The following is a 15,596-nucleotide window of genomic DNA, read 5'->3' on the forward strand; positions in this document are numbered from 1 at the left end:
TCGTTATGATCAGCATAAGTGGGTTATTTGTGTCGACCTGAAGATGGTGAATTTTTTGTTGGGGCAACAATCCGGGTTCACCAAATACCCATGTTTTCTGTGCATGTGGGACAGTAGGGACACTGCTCACCATTACACGAAGAAGGACTGGCCTGTGCGAGAGGAACTAGTGCCTTGCAGAGCAAGTAACGTTATCAACAGCCCTCTGGTGGACAGAGACAGGATACTCTTCCCACCACTGCACATCAAGCTTGGCTTGATCAAGCAGTTCACAAAAGCTCTAGACAAGGAAGGTGGCTGCTTCAATTACATGTGCCAGACATTTCCGGGAGTAACCATAGTAAAGTTAAAAGCTGGTATCTTTGACGGTCCTCAAATCCGTCGGCTCATCAGAGATCCAGAGTTTGAAAAGTCAATGAACAAAGTGGAACAGGAAGCATGGAATGCTTTTGTTCTCGTTGTGAAAAACTTCCTTGGCAACAACAAGGCCAGAAACTATGCTGAACTTGTCAACAATATGGTGACTGCTTTCAAAAAACTCGGATGCAACATGAGCATCAAACTGCATTATCTATTTTCACATATGGATCGTTTTCCTGAGAATCTTGGATCAATGAGCGACGAGCAGGGAGAGAGATTCCACCAGGAGATAAAGGAGATGGAGACCAGGTATCAGGGACGTTGGAATGCCGTCATGATGGCTGATTACTGCTGGACTCTAAAGAGAGACATCCCTGATGCTGAGCATTCCAGGGTATCCAATAAACGGAAGTTCCAGCCCTAAATTCTTAACAATGACGAACATTAATGACCCTTACTTAAGGTACTGTGTTTCAGAACGCTTTTTTCTCTTTGAAACCAATTCCGAATGAGAAATGTTCATAGAAATAAACCGATTATGGCACAAAAATTTTACTGATTTATTCACAAATAAAATAAAATAAACATTTAACTTAGCAGAAAAACTGGACCTGACCTAGAGAAACGGATGTCATTTTCGGACTCAGCGGTGCCAAATTATCATAAATCAGTTGTAAAAAATAAGGAAATTTCCTCAAAAATTTTTTTTGTTGCTCAGTGTGATTGATTTACTATTTAAAAACGCTACTTTTGCTTATTTCCGTTTCTCTGCATTTCATCGAACCATGTTTGATCAGTTCTTATAGGATTCGAAGTTAGTGGCGGGACGAAGTTGTAGCCGCGGCTTTCGCCACACCGCTCCAATTGTCTGGAATGTGTTACCTCTTGAATTGAGACAATGTTCCTCATTGAACGTCTTAAAAAATATCTAAAGACTCATCTTTTAAACACAGGCTCTTGGTGCTTCTGAAGCGGCTGTGCGAATCGGCGCTATATAAATGCTCATATTATTATTATTATTATATTATTATTATTATTATTATACACAACAAAATACTGTCCTTGATTTTGGAAACGATTAGATCGGTAGCAAAACCAGATGTTACAATTTATGCCGATACGACCAGCGATGAATTCACTCCAGTATCGTCCCTTTTCAAATCATCTCGGCCGGACATAGCACTCCATCGTGGTGACAACATCGAAATACTGGAGCTGACAGTCTGCCACGAATCCAACTTCAACACATCAAGGAACTACAAGATATCTAAATACCAAAACATCCACAACAATCTGGTTGACGAGAAGAAAGCAAAAACAATTATTATTAACACATTTGAAATCTCTCCACTAGGCTTTTTAATCATTTTAAATTATCTCTTGTAAATTTTATTTGGACTGAACAATTATGCTACGATTTAACTAATTCAGTAATATCATCATCATACGCCATCTATTACGATAGAAATTCAAATGTACAATAACTATATTAAGGCGATGTCGTCGTCATCATCATTTTAATCATCGTCATGATCATTTTAATCATCGTCGTCGTCATCATCATTATCAGCGTCATAATCGTCGTCATCTTTTCTTTATCATCATCACCATTTGCGTCATCATCATCATCATCTTGATATATATAACTTCTTTCCATTGTCATGATCATCATCATCATTATTATTACTGTCATTATTATTGTTATTATCATTATGACTATCTCTTGTAAATTTTATTTAGACTGAACAATTATGTTACGATTTAACTAATTCAGTAATATCATCATCATACGTCATCTATTACGACAGACATTCAAATGTATAATAACTATATTAAGACTGATTACATTTCTCGTTGTACGCATTTTATATCTATAATGGCGAGCATCGTAGACTACTTTCTCATTTTAATTCATTTTATTTTATTTTATTTCATTGAATATTTATTTTGCCCCTTTTTTGGAAAAAATAAAAGAGTTCCCATTATTATTATTGTTTTTGGGTAGAAACGTTTATTATGTTAATGTTTGTATGGATTACTTGTTACTACAGTTCATTAATATTTCGTTTCATGAACAGAAAGATGAAGGCTTGAATTTAACAGCAAAAATTGGGAAGAAGTTGTTGTTGATCACTCACGACCTATCACATAAGAACGATCACCTGACGAATGAAGTACATGACTTGAGAGATGAGGTTTGTTTGTTTGTTTGTATGTTTGTTTGTATGTTTGTTTGTATGTTTGTTTGTTTGTATGTTTGTTTATTTGTTACAAATCATCCACCCTTTTTTGTTTTTGTAGTTGATTCTCCGAGCAAACAAATATTTGCTTAGGGTTTAATTTTTATGTAAATGATGGAAATATTAACACCTGCATACTTTTACAATCAGAACGTCTTTCTTCTATTTATTATACTTTTTATGATGGATAAAATGCTTGCTCGTTTTATCAGTTTGTGTACAACAATTCTCTGCAACCCCTTATTTATTTCTCCCACACAAAAATATTTATTAATATTTTTCTAAATTTCGGGTTTATAAAAAAATGATTTCAATATGGTAAATTATCATCATAATTTTATTGTTACCTCAAGCTGAACCAGCTCAAGTATTCTCAAACTCCAAGGGGACGATCATTTCAACTTTGTGAAGAGTTGGACAACGAAACTGATGTTAACAACAATGAGTATGACGATGACGACGTTGACGAAGGAACGTCATGTTCAGTTGGACAAAAGTAAATTTAAGTTCAATCTAATTTCCAGAATTAAATGGCACTTCTTATGATTAAACTTCAGTAGCTGTAATTTTCAACTAAAATGTTTTCCTCTTTTTTCAATGCATGCTAAATAACATTACTATAAGTTTTTCAGATTGTGTTTGTTTAAAGAAATTTATTTATCGATCTTGAATGTTGAACATGACAGGATAATGAATAATTGGAGACTGAATGGCAGTGTGAACCAGCAGAACAGCATGACGACAATGTCCTCTTCATTGGAGGAAACCTATTCACTACGCAGACAAATTGATCAATTGAATAGCAACAACAACATGTTGAGAGATGAAGTGAAGATGTTGCAGCAACAGTCTCAAGAAGATTTTCAGCAACTGAAGGAGTGCTACAACGTCGAATTCGGAAATGCAAAAAAGTTGATCAACAATCTGGAGAGGCGAATTGAATCGGGAGAATTGAGGTTTGGAAAGTTTGAACAGGAGGCTCTTGTTTGGAAAAATTCCGTTGAAATGCTTGCCAACAAGTGTAATAAGGTTAAATTCTTTTTAAAATTTTTTTATTTTGTTTGAGTTCGTTGTTTTATTTTATGTTTTTTATTTTCCTTTAATAAACATTGTCTTACATTATAAGGCATCGCTGTCTGTTTATTTAATAGGGAATAAATGGTTATTTTTGGTGCTTGATTATGTTGTTGTAATTATAAGTGTTTCTTTTTTTTCAAATCTTTCAAAAACGCCTTTTCATGATGCTCAACGATTCTTTGAAAAAATATGTGCTTTCAATCTTCTACTAATTATTGAAGAATAATTACTAGAAGATTGAATGCCAGGTTCAGTCGAATCTTGAAAGCAGCAAACTTTTCCAAACTCTCAATCCAACAGCACAATTTCTCGATCCAACATGTCAGTTTTCCAAAAGAACAACCAGCGGATTTTCAAATTATCAAAACATACATAGTATGGTTTGTTGCCTTGTCACATCTATGAGGCAATCTTCTCTTCGAGATATTTAGAAACTGGATTTTAAAAATTTGAACACTTGAATAGCGGCTCTGAAGTGTAATCTTTTATTTTTCTGAGTGCGAGTTGTGACTTCTGCGTGTGAATGAGAGTTTGTTGTGTGGAACAGCCATTGTTGTCTTCTTTCATTACTATGCAATCTTTTCCCTCCACTTTTATCTCTAATGTAATTAAAATTTATCGTTAGCATTTTATTTGCACTCTCTTTTCCACTTATTAAACTCTAAAACAATTCACGTTTCATTTGTTGTAGATTCTGTGTTCATCAATAACGAAATTGAAACATTTTATGAATCATTGATTGATAACTGTCGTATCCTAATTCACTCAGTTGATTTTATAGTTTGTTTTTCAATACAATCAATTGATTTTATAATTTGTTAATCAATACAGCACGAGGTTGAGATTGACGTCCTGCAAGAAGAAATTAGTAAAATCAAAACCATCCAAAACGAAGATAAGAAAGCGGTTTGTATATAAACTTTTCTTATTTGTACTTCAAACGTTATCCAACAGTCTGAGCACATATTTAGACGTGTAATATACAAATCTCTATTACAATGTTGAATGTTTACATCAATGAAGATGCAGCAACTTGTGAAGGAGAACAAGGAGCTGAGGGAGCTGATCGACTCACTGAAGGATCGAGTACATCAAATGGAACAAACGAAACATCCCAAAGTTCTTCGACATGTCACCGATTCCAAATCACCTTACGTAGATTCTATGTCCTTTGCTCAGGAATTAGAAAAAACCCGTACAGAAAATGTCAATTGGTAAATTATTTACAATAACCTTTGTAATTATGATTGAAGCCTTATTTTTATTTGGTTTGTTATAAATTTTTGCTTCTGAAATAATATTGCATTTATTCTGTTGTGACGTTGTCTTAGCAAGACCTTTTTAATCATTTTGATATTTCGTTGGTCAGTCTTCTAAGCCAGCAGTCAAGCAATTTCTTGTGCAAGTCATCTCCAAACATCCACCAAATATCAAATCCTCATCCACCCAACAACTTCTTCTTCAAATTAAAGTACGTCCATTTTGTTTGTTTTTGCTGCCTATTCTTTTGCTACCTAATTATTTATTTTTCGATCGATTCAAAGATTTATAAATTTAATCACGATGTTGCGATAATAATGATGTTATAGGGATGATGGTGCTGTAATTGTAATGCCGTTGTATTGATAAATGATGCATGAATGTTACATCAGACGAATGTTAGGGTGGAGCCATTTGAAACTTGGACAGCCAGGTCGACCAGGATCGAGCGATCTCGACCTGGCTGTCAGTCATTTGAAGACGATCGAAACTTCTAGAGTGAACAGTCACCGAAAAAGTAAATTCATGTAAGTTACTGTACAAACACTTTGGACGTTTTTTTAGTAGAGTCATTTTTTTATATATATCTTGTAGAAACATTTTAGCGATATTCAAATTTTACTGCAAACGATCCAAGAAAAAATTGTTATTCTATGAAGGTCAAAAAATGTTCCCCCGAATTCGTTGAAGTTGAAACATTCAAACAAAGCTCATACCAGCGGCTTTAATCAGTCTGTCAAATTTCACGGCTTTCGCGAGCAATATAACGAAGACTTCAGTCCAACGCACGTTCAAGATGTGCCATTCACGACAAGGAATCTCTTCAGCCCCTCATCAACGTCATCCTCAACATCGCACAATCCAGGCAGTGGCTATCTAACCACTCCGTCCTCTGCTGTCAAAACTGGCCCTCAGAATTTTCGTATGTATTATTCACTTTTCACACATTGCTATTTAAATTGAATCTATTATTTATTTTATTTTTTATTTTATTATTTTTATTATTATTAAAAAGTTTATTATTCTTTTGGCTTTGTTCTTATTTGTTTTGTTGTTATGTTTTTAATGTTTGGTGTTAAAAAAGAGATGAGATGTGGTTGAGATGAGAAGACATCTGTGCATTCTTTTCTCCGTTAGCTTGCATCATTTTTAACATTCTAATTTTATATAGTTTTTCAGTTCAGTTTGATCCTTTTTGATTCGCTTAGTTTAGTTTCGATTAGCTTAATATAGTTTCATCATCGTCGTCAACGTCAATTTTGTTCTAAGTTATCATAAACCAGAAGTTCATTGATATTAATTTATCCTAATTTTTAATCCATTAATTTAAAAATTTGTTGATAATTGTTGTGTTGTATTTTTTTGCTGGTCAGCACTCTTCAGATCACGGCAGTTGCAGGAGTGGATGGTGCTGGGCACGCCAGATCTCTCGCAGGTCCTCCGCAGGCCGTCTGGCGTGTGGCTGAAGGGAAGCGGCATCAACGACTTCTTCATTGAAGAGAACTTCTCAAAGATCCTCTCAGAGGCAGAGGATGATGACGAACCCGCCACGCTGCACGACGATGAGTTGGGAAGGGGGAGTGGTGGTGGAGGAGAGCCTTCCTGCAGTGGTTTCAATATGAATTTCTCGCACATGTTGCGAGATGATTATGATGACAGCAATTTCAACAATCCAAAATTTGTTGGAATTTCCAAAAATATTTGTGACGTTTCTGGTCCTAAAGCATCAAACAAATTTTTTATCACAAACAAACCTCGTTCTCTTGACTTTGACACTAATGTCAATACCAAAACAAAAGCAAACATCGATGCTGTCTCGAGTTACAATATTAAGTTCAACGAATTAAAGTTAAATTGTAAAGAAAATTCGAGTACAAATATTATAGAAATTTTTCCCAAAAATACATCAAACAAAGCTCTCCACAGTCCTTACGTTAAAATCGTTTCAAAACCGAGTGGTCGTATCAACGCCGTGAGAGCAATTTCGGACATCAAAGAACATTCAAGCGCCAGCGTTGAAAACATTGACAGCATCCCAGTATTTCAAAACAATAAAAAACTTTCAAACAATCGAAGCACCTCATTAAGTGACATTTCACATACATTATCGAAAAGTCTATCGAATATATTCGCTGGTGTCAAAAACAATTTCATACACAATGTTATGGACATTGACAAGACGGCTAGTGCGCAATTGTTCGATTTAAGCAGCCACCAGTTTCATTCACCACCTCTAGCATTTTCTAAAAGACTCTCTGAAAGTAGTTAGTGTCGAGTTATGCCGCGTGTGTTTCATTGTGATATTTTGTCACGTTCTTAGTTGGACAATTTGTAGAATTCATTTTTATGCACTGTTCATTTAGATTTTCAACGCTTACTTCGATTTGCTCGTAGGACGGGTTATAAACTTTGAATTCAACTCTTGTAAATAGCACATCTTGCTGATGTTTCAAAAGGAATAGACGGCTGTTTTGAAATGTTATTGTTATGATCTCCAGAAATTTAAATTATTGTTGTCGTGTTCGAAACCTTTTTAAAGCCTTTATATTGAGCCCAGTTACTTGAAATTATTGTCTTGGCCCATCTGCAGCATTTTTAATTAATTTATTTCGTTTCAACTTAATGACTCATTGATTCAGAATGATTTGTACTCGTCCAAAATGGAACCCATTACCTTTTATAATTATTTTATGCATTCAGTCTATGAATTTTTATTTTACGTTATATCATGTTCTGCTGTCTTTTCTGGTTACACGGAATCAAGTGACAATTTTTATAATAGTAATTTTAAATAAGTTGATTTTGAAAAGAAGGGCTGAAGATCATCTATTCCATTTTATTTGAAGCATGATTTCAAGATCTTTTTAATTATTATTTTTATTATTTTGTAATTTTATATTATGTACTCTCGAGTATGAAAGTCGCACACGTATCTATGCATATAGCCGTAAAATCCAGATACAAAGGATGGATGTTCGTTTGGAAGATGCTGCCTGTGCCTGCTGCATGATTGTCTTTATACGATATTATAAGTGTTTCTTATTCAAATGAAGCAATGAATTTTTAATTCTATTTTTGTATGGTCAACTTTTTTATCAGCTTTTTCAGCAGTTTATCATCACCGTAATAAATTATTCAACATAATGGTTTTCTAATGTTTTATTTGTATTTTAAGTTTACACTTAGATTTTTCGTTAGTTATGTTTATGGATGTCATGCGTCTTGAAAATTAAAAGTTTGTTTCATGTGTTTTACGCGATTGTAACGTTAGCGGAGTTAACTGGTTAAGTTTTTATGGAAATATTTTCCTGGAAATTTGACACATGAAGGGAAAATAATTTTGCATTCGTCAACTGTAAGAAAGTGTGAAGTGAGTCCTCTGGTAATCTCCGGAGGAGCACTGCTGCAAGCGACAAAGAGAGAGAGAGAGAGAGAGAGAGTAACCTTTAACCTTAATTTAACTTAAATTAATTGTCTCTTGCTTAATTCAATCGCCGATGAATATGGCAAAAAAAATGAATTTCAAATGGTTTGCGAATAATACCGATTGATTTTTGCTTCATTTGAAATGAGGACAGTGTTACACATGGCGGCGAACAAACATCCAAACAGTTCCTGTATTTACTATCTATTATTCTGTATTTATTATTTATACTCACTCGCAGACCGCGTGTAGAATTCTCCGTGGTAAACTTTTCCTCGGCCATGCATGTAAAACTGATTTCACGTAAATATTTGGAATGCTATGGAAGAAGTTTATATTGTTTTGAGGGAGCTCTAGGTATTCTGCCCAAATGCTAATCCAGAAAGCGCCAGGTAATTATGGCTTCAAACCGCATCTTTGGCCTTATTCAAATTATTTTTTATTCTAATTACAACAAAATAAATCCATTTCAGCGGGCTAAAAGTTATACTTTCATTCTTAGGCAAACAAACTATCAAAATGGCATGAAATTGTGAAAAGCAAGCTTGTTTTAATCATAAATATCCTATACTAATTTCACTAAATTTTAACAAATTAAAAAATAGTTTTCTTTCAAACCGTTGAGATATATGTTATACCTCAAACACTAAAGTAATAATTATTATTATTATTCTATATATAGAGTTCAAAACAACCTAAAATAAAATATATGTTTTTTTGTTACAAACGTCACAATTTTATACTTTCTCGCCGTTCTTTGTCAATGTTAACAGCTGATCAGCTCAACCAGTGTTTGCAGTAGGTCAGAGTCATTTCCATATTCATCTTACATATTGTATGTCACGTGTTTTTAAACAGCTGACCACATTCACACAGATTTCACCAAAGTTATTGAATGTGATTGGTTTATAGATTATGTTTTCCTTCGCACGCTCACTTTCATACTGTTATAACCGACCCCTTGAACTTGTAGGGTATGGTTATTTCTCTCTACGTGGATTCTTGACTACTAAACAGACTTATTTTAGATGAACTTTATCAGAAAGAAAGTGCTGGCAATCACTTGTGTGTATTGCGGTTATCGATCTCTCGTTTATTCAGTCGATAAAATCGTTAGAATACAACACAATAACTAATCAACAGATAAATCACGGGATAAAACTAATCGTCAATAATTAAGCTCTTCTCGTCGGAAGATTATCGTAATTCACTCGCAGACCGCGTGTAGAATTCTCCGTGACAAACTTTTCCTCGGGCGTTATCGCTAATTTGTTTGCAGTACGCAAACAAAATATCTCTCCGATAATAGGACTGCTTGAAACTTCTTCTGACTTCTTCGTAATTCTCGTTCTTCACGCCTGTAACAATACTTATCTCATATATTTCAACTATGTTTTAGTTGTCAAGCCAGCGATTGACTTTTCACCAGTAGTATTTAATGAATTTTTTCATTGCGTATTTTTATAATGTATATGGCGTTGCTCATATATCTAAATACATCGCATTGCTGATTAAATTAAAGGCAAGATTTTGCCCATTCGTAACACAAAAGAGAAAAGTAAAAAGAAACAATGACAAAGTGAAACAGTTGAAAAAAAACTTTAAAAAGTAGAAATAAAAAATTGCCAACAAAAAAATTGTTGTCGTTTGAGTTAATTATTTTAGTAAGTACTTATTTTTTTAAAAAAATAGTTAACAAGACCAGGCGCCATTAACCAATAAGCCATCAAGAATAGAAAGAATCTGTACTAATTTCAGTCAGGAAACCTTCATCTGGAAATCGAGTTTCCAACAGTGTGGTTATGTCAATTTTTTTATTAATATTCTTTAAATATCAGGGTCTGACAGGCGCAGAAACTATTACAGCATGCAAGGCACTATAAAATTAAACAAATAAGTGAATAAATAAATAAACGGAGAAAGAAAAATGTTTAAGCATGAAAATTAAGATAAATTTACAATAAAATGAAGTAATGGCATAAAAATGGATTCCAATAGATTAATGGCACAAACGATAGCTTAAGTGTTAATGACACTTTAACAGCAAAAGCTAAATATTCCTAATGAAATATGCAAATTCCCATACAATCTGCTTTTATAACGCACAAGCATATATATTATTATACATATATATGGTTAACAAGATATGTATAGAATAAAATAATATAATATATTTTTTAACCTTTAATAAAAAATAAAATATATATAGCGCTACATAAACAAAAAAATAATAGCGCTACACAATAGCGAAAAATCACGAATGCATGCTGGTACATTGCTGAAATCATTCATACCATCTTCAAATTGTCACAACATTTAATCTCGGTCGTGTTCATTTTTCTTTTTAATTTTGTTCGGTTTTTGTTACTAAACTCCCGAAAATTATATTACCGGACAGTAGTCTTGATATTTATTGAAATACACCGCAAACTACAAACCGTAATTTTTAATTTCGTCGCGACACCACGTTAGTGAGCTTATTTTTGAGTTGTTTTTATTTAATTTTAATTATAATTAATATTAATTTAATTAATATTATTAAATAATTAATTAATTTATTTATTAGTTAGTATTTAGATTGTTAATTTTGTTTTTTTCATTTTAATAATAAAATGAGTAATCTTAATGACTTAATTGTTAAAGTTAAATTATTAACAAATTAATATTATTAATTAATATTAAATTGATTTAATAATTGTTAAAATTAAATTAATTGATTAAAAATCATAAAAATGTAAATATAAGATGGTCATAAAGGCCTACTAAAGAAAGGGCAAAGACTTAAGGTCATTTGCATTATTTGATTGTAAAATGTAAAATCATTTGACATTTCACAAATTGGTAATTAAATTAGTAATAAAAATAAACTATTCTAAAAAATGCATATATCATATGCATTTTTTTTTATAAAGAAGTTAAACATAAAGAATAACAAATTTGTTTTGTAAACTATAATAAGGTATTAATTTATGTTTTTCTTTTCAGAGACAAGTTTAGCTTACTTTACCAGAATTAATTTAAGGCACAAATAATTTCTAGAAACTTGCTGTTTACTGTGGGGTCAATCGTTGTTTGTGTCCATCCATTTTATATTATTGCCCTACTACTGTTTAGATGCTTATTGGGGTGCTAATTGGATTGGCAGCTTTTAGTCATTAAAAAGTCAGATGAATGAAGAAACACTTAATACTTTTGTAATTTTATATATAATTATTCATTAAATGTACCTATAAACGTGCAGCTGAAAGTGCAGCTAGTCTTATAAATCCTATGCAGTCGATCTCAAAACACAAATCTTCACAAGCTTCATTAATTCCCAGTTCACAACACATGCCACATTTAGGCATGGCTGTTAAAATCAATGGTTGTTTTAAAAGTACCAAAGAATTAAAGAATTCACAATCTTTGTTTGACTTGCAGGTAGCAAATTGTGATGATTTAAAATTACTTAAAAAAGAGTTCAGGCGATACAGTTTAGACAACCAATCTCCAAGGAGTAAAGAAACATTTCCAATGAAGCCTGGCAGCCTCTCCTCATTTTCTCTCCCATTATTATCCGATTTGTCAAAGCGTCGAAATTCCTATTCTGGTAGAAAGTCTTCAATATCAAATTTATTACTTGAACATAGACTGGAAACTCCTGTTAGAAAAGTTTGCCCTGTAAATAGATCCAGTGTTATAAAGGAAGCAAAGGTTCATGAACATAGAAGATACTTCATTTGTAAAAGAAAAGACCCATTGAAAATTCGGAAATTTGATGAGGCCACAAAATCAGATGAAGAAAACAAAGAACCTTCATTCAGCCCAAGGTACAACCTGCCAGTAAGGAAGGTTGAAAGAATTTCTAGGAAACATAAACTTAGAGGTAAATTTTCATAGCTAATTTTTAATATTTTTGCCATTAAACAACGTCATTCCACCACTATTTGCATTACTTTTTAGTTGTTTTTTAGGACTTTGAATTTTAGGGATAGTATCAAAAAAGAAGAAATTAATGTCAGACTGAATTAGGTTTTTGACTTCATATGGATATATGATTGACCTTGATAAATATGCTATCTTTTCTTGCATTCACATTTTCATTGACATGAGCAAGAGTTTGTTGATTGTTTTCAATCCAATGTGGGGTTAAAGTGAAGGATAGGAGGAGTAGTACAGAGCTGATGTCGAGGATGGGACTGAATGAGGACATTGTGACATTGATAAGGAGATCGAGATTGCGGTGGTATGAACATGTGTTGAGAAGGGATGAAAGGGTCGGAATTAGGCAAGTGTTGGAGTTCGAGGTTGAAGGAGTGATAGGAAGAGGTCGTCCGCAACTGGGATGGAGAGAGCAGGTGGAGAAGGACAAAGTGAAAGCGGGGTTGAGTGATACTGAGGCGAGTGACAGATGTGAATGGCGTCGAGGGGTATTTCGGTTTCATCATAGGTAGCCAAACGGTAGCCCCCGATCTCAGGGAAAATGTCGTCTAAATGTGTGTTGTTGTTTCAATCCAATATCAGCTAATAAAATTAGTTTGGATCAATGTTGGTTTTTAAGTAAATTAAATATCGTTTGTTTTGTCTTCATTAAGCAACTGTTCTAAAAGCTATTCTAAGAGACTCAGATTTATTTATCTATCAAAAGATTTTTTTATTATTTGTGCTGTTATTATTAAAAATTTTTTCTGATTAAAAATTATTCCTGGCCAGTTCTTGCTAACACCAGCAAAGCCATCACCAGTAAATATCAAACCATCAATCATCTTTTAAAGTTGAAACTGTATTTGTTTAATCGGCTTTAATGGCAACACAGTTTGCCTTCGGTTTGTTGCTATTTAGTGCCCTGTCAGATGCTGGCTTCCTGTAACTGTTTTATCTCATCTTCCATGCCTGTTGTTACTACTTCTGCCATCGTTAAACGTATATTAAATTCTTTTCAATGAGTCACTTTTCAGGAGTTTTGAAATTTTGGCTGGTATCCTCTTTTAATTACTGAAGTTTTTTAAATATTCCTCATCCTATCATTTGCCAAAATAATTTTCCGTTCTTTTAGAATTTGTTCTCTGCTGAAACCATTCGACAAAATAAAAAATCTCACAATCTTATTTGGCTTGTTCGTTATTATGAAGCAAAAATCCATTTAAGGAAACATAATGTGTAGTTTTGTCGTATTCTTAATTTTTGTTCACATTTAGATTTGAATAATTGAAAAACTGTGAGTATTAGAGTATAATTATGTTGTAACGAACACATTTTGCATCAATTTTTTAATTTATATGTTTGCTATTTTTTTTTTCAGTTTCTGACACCCAGATTATAAATGGGAATTCCATGTTATTTCAAGTAGTTAAAATGGTAATAATTTCAATTTGTTTCATACTTTGTAAAACTATCACATATTTTTGTAATTTTTATAATTTATTTCAAAGCAACTGAAAAGAACAAGTGAAATGTGTCAGAACGTCTTGCCTTCCAAACGACACATCAAAGATACTGATGATAATTTTTTAAGCAACTCAATGGTGTCATGTGAAAAGATAAAAATGACAGACTCGTCTAGAGAACCGATACCTATACAGAAGATTAGCACTTCACTTAATGCTTCGACACCAGAGGCAACTTCAAAACCACAGCCTTTAGACTGTAACAGTGATGACGATTGCGATGACTATAATGAACAGAAGATCTTGAACAACGTTAATGATGTATCTTATAACATGCTGTCATCATCATTATCAAACTTGAAGATATCTTGTGAAGATAGTGGATCGTTGCAGGTACCTCAGTCTCTTCCAGCTCATTATCATCAAACACCATCACCTGCAGCAGTGAATGCACAACTGCAATCACCGCCAATTGAACAGCAGAATCAGGCAACCCATAATGAACCCTGCAGTGAACCACTCATTATTTTAACCATGGCTATCAGTTACTATGTTAGTTCTATTTTATATTTTTACATAAATACAATTTGTTTTTTATCAACTTTTAAAAAAATTTTTATTTATAAATTGTCAATACAAATCTTCTTTAGAATGAGAGGGAGGTTGAGTCGCTGACCTATGTGAACACGCTGCTGAACAGGCAGAGAGTGGCTAAAATAACATTTCGTGATGAAAAAGCTATCAAAGATGACAGCACTTCAATAAATCATTTGGAAGGTCAGTTTTACTTTGTACAATTTTCTCTTTATTTTATATGTAAAATTTTTCAGATGTGTTGCATGGACAGATCTTAAAATAAAATAAAAAATGCAATAGTAATGTTTTACATAGTCTTTAATTTATAAGTGCTTGCAGCTCATCCAATTAATTAAGTTCTTAAACAGAATTATTTTTTTACAAACTTAACAAACTCTGACAAAAAATTGAGAAACCCAATTATAAATTAAATGACAATAATGCTGCTATGATATTCTTAAGCAACTGCATATAAAATAGTCTCAATTATATATATATATATATATATATATATATATATATATATATATATATATGTGTGTGTGTGTGTGTTGGTACAACAACAACACACGTTTAGACGGCATTTTCCCCGAGATCGGGGGTTGCCGTTTGGCTACCTTTGATGAAAACGAAATACCCCTCGACGCCATCAACATCTGTCACTCGCCTCAGTAGCACGCAACCCCGCTTTCACTTTGTCCTTCTCCACCTGCTCTCTCCATCCCAATCGCGGACGACCCCTTCCTACCACTCCTTCAACCTCGAACTCCAACGCTCGCCTAATCCCGACCCTTTCATCTCTTCTCAACACATGTCCATACCACCGCAATCTCGATCTCCTTATCAATGTCACAATGTCCTCATTCAGTCCCATCATTGACATCAGCTCTGTACTACTCCTCCTATCCTTCACTTTAACCCCACACATCATCCTCACCATAGCTCTTTCAGCCCTCTGCAGTACACTTTCCTCCTCTCTCCTCAACACCCAAGTTTCACCACCATATACCATCGCTGCTCTCACATGCTTTATATACCCTCCCTTTCATCTTCACTGACCATTTCTTTCCACACAGTACCCCACCCAGTTCCCTAAATTTCATCCATCCCACACGAACTCTAGCCGTAACTGCGCTCAAACATCCTCCATCCGCATTCAGCTTATCCCCTAAGTAAACAAAGCTTTCCACTCTTTCAATACCATCACTCAACCCCGTCCTTGCGTCCGTCCTATTAATCACACCATGAACACATTTCTTACATTTGAACGTGCCTTCCACCTTTTTCAGTGCC

At 33.7% G+C, this 15,596-nt stretch overlaps 3 protein-coding genes across 3 annotated transcripts in view; all 3 read left to right on the plus strand.

The window, feature by feature from the left end:
* Positions 1–43: 43 nt before the first annotated feature.
* Positions 44–784, plus strand: HELRODRAFT_162756 (hypothetical protein; the record flags this gene model as incomplete). The annotated part of the gene is made up of 1 exon (XM_009024863.1): positions 44–784. The coding sequence occupies one exon, from the start codon at positions 44–46 to the stop codon at positions 782–784; it is 741 nt and encodes a 246-aa protein (XP_009023111.1).
* Positions 785–2,390: 1,606 nt separating this feature from the next.
* Positions 2,391–12,240, plus strand: HELRODRAFT_189042 (hypothetical protein; the record flags this gene model as incomplete). Its single annotated transcript, XM_009024864.1, has 10 exons — positions 2,391–2,555; positions 2,954–3,096; positions 3,287–3,629; positions 4,509–4,583; positions 4,701–4,891; positions 5,047–5,148; positions 5,330–5,464; positions 5,597–5,859; positions 6,311–7,201; positions 11,603–12,240. The coding sequence occupies 10 exons, from the start codon at positions 2,391–2,393 to the stop codon at positions 12,238–12,240; spliced, it is 2,946 nt and encodes a 981-aa protein (XP_009023112.1).
* A 1,553-nt stretch (positions 12,241–13,793) lies between these two features.
* Positions 13,794–15,596, plus strand: part of HELRODRAFT_162758 (hypothetical protein) — a gene marked incomplete at both ends in the record, with an annotated part of 4,802 nt that continues 2,999 nt past the window's right edge. Inside the window, 2 exons of the mRNA XM_009024865.1 lie at positions 13,794–14,120; positions 14,378–14,504. Coding sequence (XP_009023113.1) covers positions 13,794–14,120; positions 14,378–14,504 — 454 coding nt within the window. The remainder of the gene's footprint in view (positions 14,121–14,377; positions 14,505–15,596) is intronic.

The sequence above is a fragment of the Helobdella robusta genome, assembly GCF_000326865.2.
Source record: "Helobdella robusta unplaced genomic scaffold HELROscaffold_4, whole genome shotgun sequence".
NCBI classification, from domain to species: domain Eukaryota; kingdom Metazoa; phylum Annelida; class Clitellata; order Rhynchobdellida; family Glossiphoniidae; genus Helobdella; species Helobdella robusta.